The sequence below is a fragment of the Corvus cornix genome, chromosome 5, assembly GCF_000738735.6.
Source record: "Corvus cornix cornix isolate S_Up_H32 chromosome 5, ASM73873v5, whole genome shotgun sequence".
Taxonomy (NCBI): Eukaryota; Metazoa; Chordata; class Aves; order Passeriformes; family Corvidae; genus Corvus; species Corvus cornix.
The window spans coordinates 4,263,066-4,282,309 of NC_046335.1; the positions used below are offsets into that span (position 1 = coordinate 4,263,066).

Here is a 19,244-nt window from a genome sequence, read left to right on the forward strand (position 1 = left end):
GACATTAGGAGACCAGCGGATGGACAGGGGCTCACAGTGAGGCAGTGAGATCACAGAGAGCAATTTCCTTAGGAAATAAACCTAGGGGAAAAGAAACATTGTCATTGTTTATCTTCTTCCAGCAGGGTCTTGTTTTTTCTTTTGAAAAAGCCAGCAGTGCAGCAAACAGCTTCATGAATATACAGATTGTTTTTGGCAACTACCAATTAGCAAAGAATGTGTTCATGCAATCCCCAAGCAGCAATTTCCCTGGGAATTTCTTGTTTTGAACAAGCCATTTTCCATTACAGAAAATCCACACAATGACAAATAGTTCTTGCTGGCTCTTGTTAGTGGAGGGAGATGGGAGGAGGGCAGGCAGCCACCCTGTTACTGGGGTCTTGGAAGTTTTGGGCACAGACAAATAAAAAGAGGGACAAAACAGAAAGAAAAAATGTCCTGGAAAGCACAGAGATGTCACTTGTGGGGCTCATTCCTGCCACTGCAAACCATACCAAGGGACTTTGGGGTATTATTCATGACAGCCTATGGCAAACACCTACCTCCAGGTAAATCCTACCCAAAAAGTCCCAGGCTGAGGTTCCCCGCAGCCCCTATGACCCCTGCAAGCCCAGCCTGAGTCCTTGCACTGACCATGCAGCCTGGAGAAAGAAACACAGCACTCAAGTCTTCCAAGCATCACTTCACAGCTTTGCTTGAGACACAGTGAATGAACCACAGGTCAGGGAGACGAGGCACTTGAAGTCAGCTATGATGGACAGCTTTTTATTTCCCAATGTTTCCATTTAACAAAGTGCTACATTCCATAGTTACAGGATGAGGAGTTGTTCCTGTCAAAATAGAAAACCACAGGGAAGCACGAGGACTGCTAATGCCACTCTGTGGAAGCAGTGCAGTCCAGAGAAGCCTCACCAGGGTGAACATCTGGCCTCGGAGACACCTTCAGGAATCAGCAGCTGTGTAGTGGAGGTGCATTCCATCAAGGCAAGAGCTGCCAGGCAGGCTGGTTCCTCCTGTCAGAAACGGGGCTGGAGGTGCCAAAGCTGTTGTGGGATGCCTGCAATAAATTCTGGCTTGTGCTATCAGGAAAATGCACAAGAGAGGTGAGTGACCCGTCCTGTGTGGAGTCCAGGGGTTGTTATTGCTGCAGTGAAGGCGCCGTCGCAGCCATGCCAATGGCACCACCCTCAGCACTCAGGGCTTGCAGTGCAGCCAGCACAGAGGGTGAGGAGGGCCCTTCGTGGCTGCTTTCCTTGCCCTGCTTCTTCCAGAAGGATCTGCTGGTTTGGCAATGCAGAGGTACAGATTAAATCAGCAGTGTTAGGCTGTTGGAGCTTCAGCTCCCACCTGAACCCCCCATCCCCTCCCTGCTGCCGTCTCATTGTTTCAAGGGGATGAATCAAACTCCAGGAGCTGTGCAGAGAATATTTTTAAGAGCCCAATCCAAAGTCTATTTGCCTTGAATGAGAAGGGAAGGGGCTGAGTGGTGCTTGTGCTTTAAGGACCTGCAGACACTGCACTGATGCCAAGGAAATGCTGTCTGAGCTACAAAGGCTCCCACAAACTTCCTGTGAGCCAAAGGCTGGTTCTGACTGTCCACCTTGCTTCCAGGTTAAGCTGAAGACTTGGAGAGCCTCCAGGGCTGACCAAAACCAACTGTTCCACAGAAACTTCGGCTCCAAATGGCCATCAGTTGGCATCTCTGCAGTGCTGGGCAGCTCAGGAAGTTGGCCAGCAGTGGTCAGGTCCCATCCTTGGGTGAAGGATTTCAGAGCCAGAGTCAGGCCTGGCAGTAAAGATGGACCACAAGAAAAACCTTTGGGAAACCCACCTAGCTCCTAAGCCTGCCTCCAGACCAGAGAGCACAGACCAGAGAGCCCACACTGATGTGTGCATGCAACTGGGCCTCCCTTCCTTGCTGACTTCCAGCATCCAAGCCACCCCTGCCATGTCCTCTCTGAGGGAAGTTTGGTTCTGGGGACACCAGGGCCCCCCACGGATGCAGTAAAATTTCATCATTCTGACTGGCAGTGTTGCCTCTAATTCCTTAAATTCATTATGCTGGAGAGGGAGAAGAGAGACAGGGAAACTGATTGCCCCTGCAGAAGGCCAGTGTTTCCCAAACTGTGGATTTATTAGCACAACAAAAGGCCACAGCACCTCCCCACCCGCCTTCCCAATCCATCAAATTGGCAACCCATCCATAAGGATCCTTCTGAGCTGACAGAGCTGGGGTACTTAAACCAGCAGCCTGCAGCCTTGCTCAGCCATCCCTCCTCCTCCTCGTCCTCCTGACTGACCCAGCAGCTCTGTGTTTTACAAATATTTAACCTGTGCTCCAGGACAGACTCCCCTCTTGCAGAGGCCAATGCCCCAATGCTCTTTCTTGGTGCCTCCCGGGCTGGACCAGGGTAAAGCATTTCAAGAACACCTTGCAGCTGCCTGTTAGTCTTGTTTTCAGTATCCCTGGCCCTGCACCTAAAAGAAAAGCCTTTACAGAGGTGATTTCCAGCAACGTGGAAAGAGGAAAAGTCATTCCACTTTGCAATCCCCACCATGCCTTGCCAGGAATAAATCATCAAAGAGCCTGAGGAACAACATTTCCCCATTCCCAATACTGCAAGACAGCCAGGAATGCTCACCTGGACTATTAACACCTCCCAAGCACCTCCAAGCTCTGAGAGACTTAGGAATGAGAAGGAAATAGAGAGAGATCAGTCTGGAAGGAAAACTTCATCTTAACATGGAGTGACCACTTACTATGTGAGAAAGATTTTGGATTTAATGGTGTATTGCCAGTCAGTGCCTGTTAAAGATTGGGGGGGCAAGGCAAAATCCTCCTGGCTGAAGTTTCAGGAACAAAAGTGGAAGAGATGCACCGTGGAGCCCTGTCTAGGGAAGCCTCTCCTGGAGGGATTAGGATATGAAGACCTCCCCCATCATTGTCTTCCCAACCTGCTCCCCATGCACCCAGCAGGATGAATGGGTGAGGTACCACGCACAGCTGTTGGACTGGAAGACTGAGCATTAGGAGCAGCATTTTGAAACCAGGTTGTCCCACCTGTCCTTGTCCGGGTGACTCAGTGGGTGTCACAGGCTCACAGGAGAGTGCCTGGGCTCTGAAGAGCAGTGGTTGTTCAGAGCTGAACATCACATCTGATGACTTAATGTCCAGAGGGGGCCCTGACCCCCTCAAGAGAGAGCTCACCTCGGGAGGGTCTTCTGAATGTCCCTCTCTGCCTTGCAATCCTACTGACACTTCCTAGAGAAATTTGCTCACCATCCACCTTTCACCATCTGACACGCCTTTCCACCTTCACAGGGAATGAAATCCTGCTCCTGCCCCTGCTCAAACTCTCCTCCCTCCCACTTCTCCAAAGGCTCAGTGGGATTTGATCTCAGCAGATGTGTGGTGTGCCCTTATTTTTCTGATCAGTTCTCCTCTGGCAACAGTCACTGTTCCTTGCATGAAGGATGATTCCCCACAGAACAGCGATTCCCACCTCAGAAACATGGATGTTCTGCATTTTAGATTGAAGTAATTCCACAATGGGAAGCAGAGGTCAATAGTGCAGCCCTTTTTCTGGCTATTTTGACAGCATTTCTGTGCAAAGCTACATTATTCTCCTCTGCTCGATGCCTTTGACACCTCAGGCACTGTCTCCCTCTGTACCCAGGGCTAACAGGGCACCTCCACAACCCCCTGCATCCATCTGTCCTATGAATTCACCTTTCTACCCATGGTCAGGGGTTCCCAGGGTGGTCACCTCACCCCCCACAGCTGACATCTCTCCAGCTCTTGCTGTTTTCCCACATTACCCACAAATCCATCTCTCAATTGTGACTGCCACCTGCTCCACAACCTTTAGTGCCTTTCTGTATTCCGTGGTCTGGAGACCAGTTGCCCAGGGAACCTGTGGATGCCCCATCCCTGGCAGTGTTCCAGGCCAGGTTAGATGGGGCTTGGAGCAACCTGGGATAGAGGAAGGTGTTGGGGTTGGAACCAGGTCCCTTGAAAGTCCCTTCCAACCCAAACCATTCTGTGACTCTGTGAGACAAGACCCATCCAGATCCCCCAAGAATGCTGCTCATGCAGCTTTCAGGGGCTGAAAATGCAATTTTCCAGTGGGGTAAAGGGATACAGAGGATCCACTCTCATCCCTATGGGAATGCAGCCTTGGAAAGAGAAGAACCTGGAACTAGTGTCCTTCCAACAGGAGGCAGAAGCTGGGGAAGTCTCTGACCTGCCTCTTCTCTCACCTCCTTGCACACTGACCAAAAGCCAAGAGATCCAGGCAAGACCACCCGTCAGTAGGTGAGCGCTGGTATTTATTGTGCTGTAACAGACAGTGCTGGTTCAAAATGGACAAGGAATTTGGTGGTGAAATCAAGTGCTGAGGCCATTCCTGTGTGTCTCCAAGCAGCGTGGAGCAGAGCTGAAGGAAGAAAGGGGTGAGAGTGGGGGCACCCAAGGGCAGAAATGTGCTTCAAACTGTATCAAGAACCCTGTACACGGGCACTTCTCGAGCAGCCAGGGATACAGTTCAGGTTTACAACTCATTAATTAAGCAGAGCAGCTAATCTTAGCACTAATGAACTCTAGCTCAGGTAATGTGACATTTAAAATGAATTGGACAGAAGTCATTCACAGTAAAGATTTCCATTCCTGGGATGAGTGAGAGCTATTGTTATGATTAGATTACTGCCAGCCAGGACTAAAACAGTACAGCAGGGCAAGAGGAAAATAATCATCCATATGGATCAGCTCCAGCTGTGGCTCTGAATGAGGTGCCGGGGGCGAGTGTGAGATCTCCACTACTGTATCAAAACAAACATCACGGGTGGCACACGTAGAGCGTAGCATTGTCATTGGGCTGGGGACACCACCCCTGCCCGGGGCAGCCGAGGGAGCAGCGGCGCAGCAGAAAAGTCGCTTGTTCTTCTTCTCCCCCTCTCTCCCTCCCTCCTCTGAAAAGTCACAGGCTCTCCCAAGGGCACTGCAGTTCCACTCAAAATTCGTCTTCAGAGCTGTCGGCCAAGAGCATGACTCGGTCCTGCATGCTGTTAAACTCCCTCTGCTGGGGGAGGAAAACAAACGTCAGAGAGGTCCACGTGCAAAAAGGAACAAAATGCGAAGAGAATTTGGGTGCCCCCATCCCGTGACCGCGGTGTCCACGACACTCCAGCTCAGACAGACCCTACCCAGGCCGTGTCTGCTTTACAGCCAGAAGGGTTCACAGTTTCCACACCTTCCCCTGGCAGTTGCCATACCTTTCTTTTATGTCTCTTTGAGCCGTTTCTCCTCCGGCGATTCATAATCTTAATGCTGTAGAGTGCTCCCAGGATGAAGAGGGCTCCAGCTATTCCAACTCCCACAGGAACCAGCATCCCCGACATGTATCCTGCCTAAATGGAAAAGAGAGAAGCAGAGCAACACTCACGAAACCAACCTTTCAGAGTCACTTTCACCAGCCAAGGACTGCAACATATCCCAGTGGTGATTTCCTCAAGGTTCATTGGATTTGAGTGCCCATCACCTGGGTGCACAGGATGATTCCAGCTTCCAGGGCCTAAGCAAGCCCTGCTCCTGGACCAAGCTGGTCACCACCCCAGCTTTTTCTGACAGACAGCTACTGGTGACAGCTGAGACCCTGCAGTGCTTGCTTGCCTTTAGGAGAGGGAATAATTTGGGTGAGTGTTGGGGTGAAGTTTCTGTCAATAGAGATGCAGGTGTGAAGGAAAACCTTGGCTGCCAAGGGCAGGTGATCTCGAGCCATTCCAAGGCCCCCTTGGCTATGTACTCAAAATCTTTGAGCCAAACACTTTGGCTTTGCATGGGAAGAGGTCTCTGGCATGACAGCAGGATGATGACACAGAGGGAGGGCACACACTGGCCTTAAGGGGAGCACAGCAAAAGTAAACTTAATTCAATCACTGTGATCTGTATGTTTGCACTGCCCATTAAAAAACTATAGACAGCATGACTAATCTAAAATTAATCTAAACACTTTAAATCCTTGGGAAAATATTCCCAAGTGCTTGTTATTTTATATTTTACTGCTTTAAATGAAAACAAACTTAAGTTTTAAAGTGCCAGATTGATTCAGCATCCTCAGCTAATTGGGGCTGGGGGGCTCAGTGTTGCAAGGGAGGCAGGTACAGCCTGGCTCCCCCCTCTGTAGCTCCACCTCCCCTCACACTGCAGCCAGAGTCCTCTGCTGTGCCACAACAGCTTCATCCGTGCCACTACACCCCCCAAAACAGATTTTATACCTGCCAAGGGACACAGGCACCAATTCTGAGGACTATCAGACAGCTCCTAGCAAGCCTCAGCCCATTGCTTACAACCACCTGTCTTCATCTCTGCTCTCAAAATACAGCACAGATCCACAGCACACACACCACAATTATTTCTCTTCCATGATCCACTGAGTGGGAGTAAAAATACAAAAGCTATTCAGGTGCATTGCCCTGCCTTTGTACACTTACCTGGAAAATGAAAGTAACTGCTTTCTCCTGGGGCAGACACAGTGCCAAGGAGGGCTGGTTTGCTCCCCCAAACCCCTCCAGATCCTACTCAGTGCTTTACATAGTAACACCTCTGTGTCTACACCCCAAAGCCTGAGGGATCTTCAGCTGCATAGTTCAGATTCCCTGAACACCCTCCCAGAAAACCCAGCCCTGTTCAGCTCAGGTGCTGGGAAGGGGCTGCATCCCTGAACCCAGCTCCTGAAAAAAGATGTTAGTGAGGACACAGCCTTCAGCTGTGTCTCTGTGAGGCAATTAAGGTGCCTTAATTGGGTCACCTAATTAGTGCAGTGTGGGGTTTTCTATTTCTGGAACTTTGCTGCTGGCATGGACAGCAAGGGGAGACTGAAAATGGCTTTTAGCTGCTGCCCAGTTGAGTTTCCATGTCAGAATCACAATGAACTCCTCAGCCTGTCTGTGAGCCTTTATCACACCTGACCAGCCCATGGCCTTTTACAGGTTACCCCCAGCACCCAGATCAAGGTTTTATACCCCAAAACCCTGTGATGTGATGCAAATCCAGCCCTTCTGTGTCTTGCAGCCCAACTTCTGAGGGCTTCTGCACCTGCTTGATAGAAAAACCCATTTCAAAGGCAGCTCCAAAGCCACTTTTTAACCCCTTTATGGGGAAAATGTTGCTTCTTCAGGGATGCTTTTGATACACCCTGTCCATACCCATGACCTTCCTGGCCCTATTGGGCTTGGAGATAACAGCAAGAGAACTTGAGAGGAATGTCATGCCCACTATTTGCCACACCAAATGCAGCATTTGCACAGTGATTGCAGGAGACCAGACATAAATCTGTCCCTGATTCTGTGCTCCTGGTCCCACAGTGCTCACACCTGAGGGACAGGGAAGAACATCTCTCAGGGATAGGCCATCGTGTGCTGGAATCCCCTTCTGGATGGATGGATTGTAAAACAGGACAGGGGCAAATGAGAGGGGCATGTAAGACTGGTGCTGACAAACTCAGCCAGGAAGAGGAGGGAATGGGTGAACAGGTTTATTTGCAAGTAATTTGCTACACCAGCAATTGGTTGGGGGTGGGGGGAGTGGTTTTTCTGGGCTTTTCCAAGGGAAAATGTGAGCCAGGTGAAAGATCTGCCATTCCCCTAAGGAGGGAGGTGGCTCAGGAGTGAGTCTCTCTTGTACCTCAGTTACACCAGTTGATCCTCAGTTACACCAGTGCTCGTGCTGGGCACTGCCCCACGGCCCAGGGTCTGCCTGCATGAGGTTCAGACTCTCCAGAGCTCTGCTGGAGACAGGAACATGCAGCCCCTCTGCAACAGGGAAGGACAGAGGTGGCCAACAAGGCAACAAGAGGAAAAAAGTGAGAGCTACAGCTTCAGTGAGAAGACACTGATGTCCCCAAGCTCGTGCTGTGCCACGTGCTGGCATGAGCAGGTGACCTGTGCATGCTGCAATCCCTCCAGGCACACAACCAGCCTCGGTGGCTGCTCTTTACCTTCGCTGGGAAAACCATTCTCTGTCCTTTCAGCATCTCCTCTGGATGAATCCCAGGCCAAGGAGCTCTGCTATGAGCAGAGCTCGTTCTAGACTTGCCTCCTTCCTAGTGCAGGCAGAAAGGCAACTCAGCAAGGGCTGGGCAGGAACCCACCTTAAACCCTCCTGCTCCCCACTCCTGGAAAACAGACACCCAAACCTCGTCTCTCTGCTTTGACTAGATGGTAAAAGTGCTGCTGAAATTTGTGGAGGACCACGTGGGAAGGCTGGGCTGGTTGGGTGAATCTGCCTGAGCTTAGAGATGTGTTTTCAGAGTTCACTATCACTCCTTGTGATGGTTTTTTTTTCTGCTGACTCTGATCCTGTTCAAGAATTTCCAATGCCTGTTGAGTCACAAAATGTTCTTGCTGTCACCTCATTTCCAGCTTCATGGCGCTGCTGTCAGCAACACAACACCTGGAAAGCTTCACAACCATTTCCAAATGTCAGTATTTGCTCCAGGGCAGCAGAATTTAAAAAGCCATCACTGCCTGTGGCTGGCACAACTCTTGATTCCATGGGCCAGCCCCCTGTGATGCCAGGGAGGAATGATCAGGGTCTGTTACCTTGTCAGTTTTCCTGTGTTTGATCATTTTCCTTCCAGGGATTTGCAGCACATGGAGGTAGGAAAGGTCTTATCCAGAGGTACTGGAAAGGCACACAGCCCCTCACCAGAGAGTAGCACCAGAACCTCTTGATTTGGATCCAGGAATGAGCTTAGCACTTAGAGAAAAGGGGTGGAACTAAGTTACTTACCCTGGGGTCCCTGGAAACATTCCAGGTCAGGTTGGACAGGGTCCTGAGCAACCTGATCCTGATCTGGTGGAAGTTATCCCTGCTCAGTGCAGAGGGGTTGAAAGGTCCCTTCCAACCACAACTATTCTATGGTAAGTTAAGGGGAAATAAAAAAAGTAACTTGGGTTGTCTGACAAGGTCATTTTCTGGCGTAGAGAATCAATCAAACACCTCTGCCCTTCCTTCTGCCCTTAGTTACCACCCATCAGGGATGTATTGTGGATTCACACAACTATACACCAGCAGCATCTGGTTCATTTGCCTCCCAGAGAAAATTTTAAGCCCTTTCTCAACTGTCTGTGTAGAGATAAAGAACTGCACTGACAAGAACTTATTTATTCCTGCAAGTAAAAGTGGTTTTGCTTTGAAAGGAACTGAAACACTGAGCCTCCTACCTTATCTTTCAGCTTCTCCATCCAGCTTCTCACTGAAAAATAAGGAAAAATAGAAGCTGTAATCATGTTGCTTCTATTAATTAACAACAAATGATAGTGATAACATTAAAATAGACAGAAATTAACTTGACAAGCTGATAAGGCTGTACATTAGATTTCCTCTTTTCTCGTACATTAGATTTCCTCTTTTCTCATTCATGAGAAAGAGCAAATGCAACAAATCAACACAAGAAACTCTTGGAGTGAGTTGGCAGGCAAGTAGCTCACCTTTGCCTGAGCAATTCACATCTCAGAGTGATTTAAAAAGGAAGATAAAAACCCAGGTTGTGGGTTTTTGATCATCACTTCTCATACACACACTGGGGTGTCTGACCAGGAGAAAACCTTACAGTGTAGTTATCCCCTTCCACTGGCCTCCTCCACATGGACATTCTTCCCTGTATTTGGTCTAGCCTGTAATGATGGCTAAAAATGTATTGTTCACTGCCTTTTAGTCCCCTGCTTTTCTGGAGCAGCCACTGCCTGCTCTGGGAAGTCACTGGAGCACTGGGATAGCACTGGAGGTGCTAAATTACTAAACCAAGCAAATTTATACTGCCAGCACTGCGACTTTCTTCTCCTAACAGTTCAATAAATCCCGTGAAATATGACAGCTGAGAATTAAAATTCAGTAATGGCAGGTGCTTTGGGATGAAATATTCACTGGCCTCGAAGAACTGCAGTGGTTCAGCAGTGGGTGCAGGAGTCACACCACAGGGCACTGGATGATGTGTCTGCACTGCAACAAGGGCAAAATGCCCACAGGGATCCACTAGGATTTTAACAAATACCTGCTCATAGGTAGGAAGCAATAATCAGTTATATGTTGGTTTTTTCCGGGCTCAGCAACTGTGTTTTGTCAAGGATTCCCATCTCTCCAGGAGGACAGTGCTACAGGCACAAGGGGACTCTTGGATGCAGCAATGTTCTTCTGGGGGATATTTCTTCCAGGGCGCATTAAATCCCAAACATAACGCACAGTTTATGGATTTAGACCCAATTTCCAAGCTTGTTTTGTTCTAAAACATCCCTTCAAAGCTTGAATTAGCAGCATCAGAGTCTGCATGTGCACATAGAGCACTCAGAGCACCCTTCTGAAAGGAGCCTTTCTGTGAGTGGGGAGGGGGCACAGGAGGGCCAGCAGCAAATGGCTATTTCATGTCTCACATGTAACACAAGTTCAAAGCGATTTGAACACTTCCTTTGAAGCATTAGCAACGTAACACCTTCCAAACAGAAGGATCCCAAATTACCTAAAGGTGAACACGTGTGAAAGAGGCACAGGTGCACTTATCTCTGACAGGGAGCTGAGGAAAAGGATGAATTATCCAGGAGAGAGACACACACACACAGCACTAGAAGAGGACAAGAGGTCTTGTTTTATCAACTCTTCCCACAATTAGCCCTGGCCTGCATAGGCTAAGCCATAAAAAACTCAATTTATGAAAGTGCCACCACCATCCTCCTCTGCCAGCCCAATCCTGCATGCCTTGGATGTCACTCCCAGTGGAATCCCAGAGAGGCAGGAAACCCATGGTTCCCCTGGGCTGGGCTTCCAGATGTGGCACTGCCAGGAGGAGTGGTGAGAGTGGCTCAGCCACACAGCTGCAGACCCACAGGGCTTGGGGACAGCGTCCCCCGTGCACACCTGGACAGCCACACGTGCACCCACTGTGTGTGCTCCGTGTGCTCAGCTGGCCCAGACTCCAGCTGAGCACAAAGCCTGTTCTTACATCTTGCACAGCAATGATATGGGATCAGTGAGCTCATCAATAGGCGACCCACTTTCCTGCAGCTGAACAACGGCAGCAATTAACTCCGGAGTATTCCTGCCAAGGCAGAGGCAGGGGCTGAGCTAAGAATATCCTATTACCTATTTTTAATGAACACAGGTTCTGGCTTTGTTCCCCTCTGCTCCACAAAACAACAGCAGCCTGCCTGCTGGGGCCCACCAACTCCATAGTACAAATCTTTATTTGCTATTGCACTTTTGTTTCTTATTAAACCCAGCCTTGTTTCCAGCCATGCAGAGCAGGTCAGGTGCCTTTGGGAATCAACCCAGGCCACAGGAAAAACAGCCCAAGGTGATTTCTCCCTGACTAGGTGCCTCTCCAGGGGATGCTCTAATGCAGCCACAGACTCTGACCTCTGCTAGAGGAAAACAATGGCTCCAAATTAATGAGATTCAGGCAGCAGGAGGTCAGAAACCCTTCCATGTCCTGGCAGGACATGTCCTGCACCGGGAAAGAGCGGAGTGCAGAGCTGTCACAGCCAAGGTCCCGGACTCTGCAGCCTGTCAGGCTGGGCCAGGACAAGCCAAGGAGCACTGGATTACCAGGAATTACACTTCTCATGTCACCAATGCACAACACTGTTCTAACACCTGTGAGGAAATGACAAGCCACTGTGTCACCAAAACCAAGCTCTCGCTGCTCCAATGATTTACCCATCTGAGGACACCACAGGGTGCAGGTAGGAGAAAGAGCATTATTTCAAGTTAGAACTGATATCTATGCTAAGCAGCTACCATCAATTAATTCTGAGCTTCAGACTCTAATTATGCAACAGAATCCATAATTAATATTCTGAACTTGGTCTTGGGAGAGGAGCATTGCGGCTGGCACCTTCCCATGAAAACACAGCTCTCCCCAAGAACACCAGGTGACTTGCCAATGAGGCCAAGCAAATAATTAGTAAGAAATACTCTAGTCCATGTATTTTTCATCATCTTCATTTTTCCTCCTTCTTTGATCACTGAATGTCCTGAAGAAATTACAAGAGTCTCTGGGTGTGAATTACTAACAAGTGTCTGCAGTGCTGGCTCATCTTCCACGACACTTTAAGGATGGTGACCAGTCCAAACTCTCTGCCTCAACTTAATTTTGATCCCTTGGTTTTGTGGGGAGCTAAGTAAGATAAGCATGGAGCACTTCTGCAAATTACATACATAATCTGACATGTCCTCAGTGATTTATATAATGTCTGCATCTCTGCAAATTAATTTTAAATAACATATAGCTTAAGATTAAGCCAGTCAGGAGCACAGAGGAGGAGCACGGTCGTCTGGCATTGGCCTCAGAGCGGGATGAATTCAGACAGTTACAGATGCAATGTGCTATTTTTAGTCAGTTTTACCCAGCTTTCCCCTTCAGAATGTGCAGCCAGCTATTCAGAAGCTCTGGTGCCAGCTAAAGAAGAGAGGTTCATTTGCCAAGGTAAGCAGCAGCCTTTGGTGTCTGCCTGGTCCTTCCTTGGAGGGACCTGCCCCAAAGGGACAGTCACAATTCCCTGTGAGCAAAACCCTTCTGAAAGTTCAGGTTTTGGCAGATGCAGGCAGGAGGCTCAGGAAGGGACAGCAGGGGACATCTGAGGGTATATGGCACTGGATGCCCGAAATCAGAAGGTGCTCTGAGGTCTCCCCAGAGCCTTCTCTTCTGCAGGCTGAACACTCCCATCTCTCCCAGCCTGTCTCCAGCCCTCAGAGCATCTTTGTGGTTTCCTCTGGACTCGCTCAGGTCCAGGTGCTTTTTATGTTGAGGCCTTCACTCCTGATCTCCCTCCCTGCTGCTGTTCCAAGGACTGTCCATCCTCAGATAAGTTCTTTTACATTATCCAGGTCTCCTGTGCCCTCTTCTGTCCAGGCAGCTGCAGGGCACCGGGTGCCAGAGCCTGGCTCTGCCTTTCAGCCTCACCACAATGCACCATCAAATCTCTCATCAAAGGCTTTTCCCTGCTTCCCTCTCTACCCTCCTCTGAAATCAGGAGCACGAGTCCTCAGGGCCTCTTGCTTTGCCAACTTTTAGTAATCCTAATTGCCTAATTATCCACTCCAATGCAATGATAAAGCTGCTTAATAATTCTGTTCACTTCTCATTCATTCTCTCCCTTCCCAGATAAGAAAATGCAAAGACTTCTGGTGGAGATTTCAATCAATAATTCATGCCCTACTGCCATCAGTTCTGTCTCCTCCCTCCCCTCTTGGATGCCCTACTGCTTTGTCTTGTCACTTTGGTTTCATCTAATCAGCTTGTTTTAATCATATCCTCTTTTTTAATCATCAGTTAAAGCAATTCTGTTTTTCCATGGCACGTTATCGTTCATCCCTGCAGATGTCACCTGGTGTTCAAATCCAGCACTTACAGCTTCATTCCAGAACTCCATCTTGCTCCTGATGAAGGTTCATCCATCACCATTCCTTTTAATAACTCTCCACCACGACCACCAGACCAGTGGTGAAAATGTGGCACCCAGGCTCCTACACGCTCTCCAAAGGGCAGGGAAAAAGGAGGCTTTTATGGGTAAGAATTAACCTGGGGATGAGGCAACCTGCCCCAACCATTACACCTGCAATTCCTTAAATGAAATAGGCTGAGAGGACAGCACCAAACCTCACTCTGGGAAATCAGAAGATAACAGTCATGCTCTGAACATGGAAATATTTTGATCTAACAGATACTATTAATTGCTTTTGCATCTGTCTGAGGTCAGAGACATCCCTACCTCAGGAGCCAGAGAAGCTGTTTAGCACAGATCTGCCGTCGCCTTCTTCCCTAAGAAAGATCCATTCCCCTCTTCCACACCTGTCTGCTGCCCTGCTCTTCCCATTCCCCAGCATGACATGGCTGGGGTTTGCTGCTGCTTCTCACTGGGGCCAAAAACTCATTCCTATTCCTCATTCACAGAATCACAGAACGGTGTGGGTTGGAAGAGACCTTAAAGCCAATCCAGTTCCACTCCCTGCCATGGGCAGGGACACCTTCCACCATCCCAGGTTGCTCCAAGCCCCATCCAACACTGTCAGGGATGGGGCAGCCACAGCTTCTCTGGGCAACCTGTGCCAGGCCCTCGCCACCCTCACAGTCAAGGATTTTTTCCTGGTATCTAATCCAAAACTGCACTCTTTCAGCAAAGGAGAGCTGCTTAAAGTGTAAAAAATAAGGAAAAGATTGATTACTTTCAATCAGTCTGTACATACCAAGCCACCTGCCCTGTTCCATTACAGATTTCACCCCTTTCTTTTGCAGGTTGAACTTTTTTCCCAAATGAGACTTGTGAGAACAATTTTGCAGAAATGCTTCGTGCTTCATCTGCTCAGCTCTGACAACTTAATGGCACAAGGGTGCATCAGCTCCTTTCCCTTAAAAAAGCACAATTTTCAATTTACTTACTAGCACAAATAAATAATAAAGAAAATGGCATCTGGAAGGCAGCATATTTTTAATTCCAGAACAACTACACCTACCTGATGGGAATGCTGATGCATGAATTGCCCAACTCAAAAAGACTTGAACAGCTGGATAATCAAACAAATGTCAAACCGACAATTACCATTTATGTTTTCAGATAAAAATTTTGCTTGGGTGAACTTTGAATTAACCCAGTGAACTTTAACAGTTACCATGGCACTGCCTGTTCTCAGAACTGTACCATCCACACCCTTTTCCCTGTCTGTCCAGCTGCAACCCCAGCCTGGCTGCACACCTTCACCTTCTGCAACCTGCCCAAATCTCTTGGAAGGGAAATGGAGATGGGGAGACAACTCACCACACTCACCCAGAAAGTAGGAACTAAAACACTCTTCCCAGCTCCTTCCCTGACCTTATAACCCCTTTGACACTCCTTTCCCCATGGCATTAGGTCTGGTTCCTCCTTTTCCTTTTCCTTTGCACTTTTTAAGCTGTTTTCCACTTCGATCTGCCCACAGTAAGTAGCCCCTTGCTGAAGCTGGCAAAGGCGCTGCCCTTCTGCCTCAGCATTCCTCTGTGAACTCATTTCTTCTGTGAGGCCTTCAAAACACATATTGACACCTACACACTATTTGTCTCTCCCTCAGTGGCCCCAGACAGGCACAAAATGTTAAAACCAAGCCAAGGTACCAACTCTCCCATTATCCTAAAAGGCATCAGTAGGACGTTGCCGTGAACTGGCTGTCACAATTTGTTGTGTGATTAAATATTTACTGGATCACACTGTGTTCAAAGGCTGTGTCTGCTCTGGGAGAGGAAATACAAACTTTGTTCATGGAAATGGCAATGCCTCTGCTGGAGCACGTGTGGGAACAGCTTCTCCCTCACTCTGCCCTGGCACAGCTCCCGGAGCAACACGGGGACTTGCCAGCAGTGAGAATCCACCCTGCTCATGGGTCTTCTTGTCTGCTGAAAATGTTCACATTCACCAGTTTTCAGAGAATCACAGACGGGTTTGGGCTAAAGGGACCTTAAGACCCATCTGGTTCCAACCCCCTGCTGTGGGCAGGGACACCTCCCACTATCCCAGGTTGCTCCAAGGCCCATCCAAGCTGGCCTTGAACACTGCCAGGGATGGGGCAGCCACAGCTTCTGTGGGCACCCTGTGCCAAGGCCTCAGCAGCCTCACAGCCAGGAATTCCTTCCCAATATCACGTCTATCCCTGCCCTCTGGCAGTGGGAAGCCATTCCCTCTTGTCCTGTCACTTTATGCCCATGTCCAAAGTCCCTCTCCAGCTCTCCTAGAGCCCCTTGAGGCTGTGGAAGGGGCTCTGAGGTCTCCCTGGAGGTTCCTCATCAAAGCTGTATCCTGCTGAAGATGAAAAATCTTTCTTTACTCATGAGCCTTGACTTTGCAGTTTTAATAACCTTTTTAAGGTGGCATTTGTGTGCTCTTTGTTTACATACCCACTATCCAAATAGAACTACAGAGAAGCAGCTGCTGAAGAGCCAGGTTCTATGAAAGAATGCTTTCCAGGCTTTTCCAGTGCTTTTTCCAGAGCACTGATATACCTCTTCCAGACTTTTTGCTAATCCCTGCACTCTCAATTCTAAAATTTTGCCATACAATTATTTTTTTCTCAGAGGTCTCCAGTAAAAAATTTATTAATGGTTTATTCTTCCCATGATTCATCTGCTGGAGCAGGTGAACTTCTTCAGCCAAAATTTTCTTAAAAACCCTGGGGCAAGCACCGTGGAAAAATCGTGGTCCAAACAGTTAAAATTGGGTAAAGTTATCAAGAACTAGAATACAACAGAATATAAATCCAGCAAAATTTCATGATTGGCATGGCTTGTGCAGATTTACATGGCAATGCCTTGAGGGGAAACATTACCCTCAGCCAGCAAGTGCCATCAAGGCCAGGTTGGATGGGGCTTGGAGCAATCTGGGCTAGTGGAAGGTGTCCCTGCCCACCACCTTGCAGGGGGGTGTGAAGAGAGAGGGTCTTTGAAGTCATTTCCAACCCCAACCACTCTGTGATTCCATGATCTCAACCTCGCTGGCTGATTTTTGGAGAAGCTTTAAGGTGCACCGCGATCCTTAGTTTGCCATTTCCTGATTTACAGCAGCCGAGGATGCAGCCCTAGAAGAGAAATCCCTCCCCCTGTCAGCAGGCTCTGTGTTGTCCTTTCCACCTGCCCAGGTCCCCTCAGGAATCAGAGGAAACCAGCCCATCCAACACGGGCACGGAGCCGCTCGGAATCTGTCGGGAAGCTGCGCCACCCCATCCCACTGACAGAGCTGAGCTGCACAACCAGTGTGGGGATCTCCATCCTTACATCCAGCCAATATTTCAGCTCTTCCTGGCACCAAGTCCCCCTAAAATCACTGCTGGTTTTCAGGGATGACTGCAGGGTTTGAGCCTGTACAATTACAGGAAAAAGCACAAGATGGAACTCGGTCCCGTGCTACCTTTTAATGCCCATTTTACACCGAGCCTGTTTTCTGCTCCATAACCCAGCACCCTCTCCCATAGTCTGGCAAAGACAGATAGAGTTTTGCAAATTAAAACTAAATGCCAGGTTGCAGTGATGGGAGGAGTGGAAAAAGTGGAGAAGCTGCAGATGGAGAGCACCTCACGCATCCCTCTGCTCCAACAGCATCTCATTTCAGCTGGAGGACAGCAGCAAAACAGGGGTGCCTGTTACTTGATGAAATACCTTCCAAACCTCCAGCTGAAGCCACGTGATACCCCCCTATACTGAGAGGAGATGGTATTTCTCATTCAGCCCTCTCTAAATGCAAACCACAGAGATCTCCCTGCCCTCCTGACGGAGCCCATGGCCTTATCTCCTTTAAAGGATCAGCAGCTACACAGCAAAATTTCCTTTTGTGCTTCAGTTTACGTCTGATATTAATCAGGCTCGGAAAAGATTCTTGGTTTGCTTTCTTCCTTCCATAAAGAACAAAAGTAATTTTCAGAATCCTATTTCCTGGGGACACTGTATGAAGGATTTACCTGCAGCAAGGGTTGAAATAGGGGATTTTCCATTTCTGTGTTTAAGAAAAAGGATATATTTTTCTTATTTCAAGTTTTGGCCTTTATTTCATCTGTCAAGATGCAGCACTCCCCATGAAATGACATAAAGATCAATAAAGGATTAAATGGTTGGAAACAAAAATGACGGAGTTGACCTTTGAAGGAAAAACCAGGTATTAGACTGTGTTTTCAGCAAACAATTATTCCAGTAATTAAACCACAAAGCCCTGAGCATCGATCAGATGCTAAAAATAAGATCTGATTATCACAGAGACTCATTTTCCTGCAAATACTTGGGAAGAGCAGCATTGTCCAGTGTTAGTCCCAAAAGGAAAATGAACTTGCTGATGTTTGCTAACAGGACAAGTCTGATCCCACATTCCCATTGCATCCAGAACTGAGCATCAATTCCCACTGTGATTCGATTCTCTTGTGATCAAACACCAAATGGGGACTTAAAGTTCCTGACACCCATTCCTGACTTCTTGTATAACTATGGACAAGTAAATTGATCTCTTAGTCCATTTTCCATCCTTACTATGGGAATATTAAAGATAAAATGGATCATATCTAGTAGGTCCCTTGTGTTTCTTTTCCTTGTGTCAGAGCCTCTTCCTTCATGTTGTAATAGCCCCTACTGTAGCACCTCCATCTGTATGGGATGTTCTGGGAGCTAAGACAGTACAAATACTAAATCACAGTAAAACGGGATTTTTTGGAAACAAATGTTCTTTAGGATGGCATTATTTTAAGCATCTTGTTCCAACCCCCTGCCATGGGCAGGGACACCTCCCACTATACCAGGTTGCTCCAAGCTCCATCCAAACTGACCTTGGACATTTCCAGAGATGGGGCAGCTTCTCTGGGCAACCTGTGCCAGGGCCTCCCCACCCTCACAGGGAAGAATTTCTTCCAAGTATCCCATTTAAACCTGCCCTCTTTCACTTTTCCCAAAACTATTCCCAACTACTTTTAATGTTCCAGCTACACTTATGGGAATGGGCCCTCAGAAAATCACAGAGGCAAAAAGAAATGAGCAAAGGGCAAAGCAAACCAAGTGAGGAGAGAACACAGATGCAGCAGGATCTTACAAGCTGCACAGAGATTTAGCAGTGTGCTTACACTCCCAGTGATTTATTCCTCTGCCTACAAATGGCTGAGTCAGTGGCAGATTTTATCCCCTAAAAAGCCAGAAAAACTCCAGGAATTACAGCAGTCCTTGAAGGGCGGGTCCCTGAGAAGGTCCCAGGAGAGCTGGGGACCGGCTGATGAGGCTCTGATCTCCAGGAAAGCGATGGCACAGAAACGCTCCGTGCCTGGAAGTGAGGCAGACAGGGAGGTAATGGCACAGGGCATGGAGCCAAGGCGGTGGGAATGAGCCTTCCACTGCCTGCAATGCTCCTGGAATGAGCACTGCCACTCTCAGTCTGCAGCATGTGCAGTGGGGGAGGGAAGCACTCAGTTTTCACGTCCCTTGAAGTGATGTAAGAGAGGGCTCAGCCAGCAGCCAGCAGACAGCATCTGATGCATCAGGAAGTGTTACTACAGCACTGGCTGAAATAGAATATAAATCAGAGCCATCACTCTCATCCTACCAGGCTGCTTGGTGCCTACAGGAACCAGAGTGGCTGTGGGCAGTCACCCTTCCACTGGCACCAGGGTGATGGATCCATTCCCAGCAGAAATCGGCCCCTCCAGGGGACATGTGCTCACTCCCTGCTGCTGGCAGGCCCCACACAGAGTCTGACAGCTGCCT

At 48.5% G+C, this 19,244-nt stretch overlaps 1 protein-coding gene across 2 annotated transcripts in view; it reads right to left on the minus strand.

Moving 5' to 3' along the window:
• Positions 1-744: 744 nt before the first annotated feature.
• The window catches only part of ARMH4 (armadillo like helical domain containing 4), a 57,284-nt gene continuing 38,784 nt past the window's right edge, over positions 745-19,244 (minus strand). The window contains exons 6-8 of one of the 2 annotated variants that reach the window (XM_039552962.1): positions 9,223-9,254; positions 5,272-5,406; positions 745-5,075 (exon numbers count right to left, since the gene is read on the minus strand). In XM_039552962.1, coding sequence (XP_039408896.1) covers positions 5,010-5,075; positions 5,272-5,406; positions 9,223-9,254 — 233 coding nt within the window. In that variant the 3' untranslated portion in view covers positions 745-5,009. Of the gene's footprint in view, positions 5,079-5,271; positions 5,407-9,222; positions 9,255-19,244 lie in introns of both variants that reach the window. The other variant, XM_039552961.1, reaches the window with a different exon arrangement.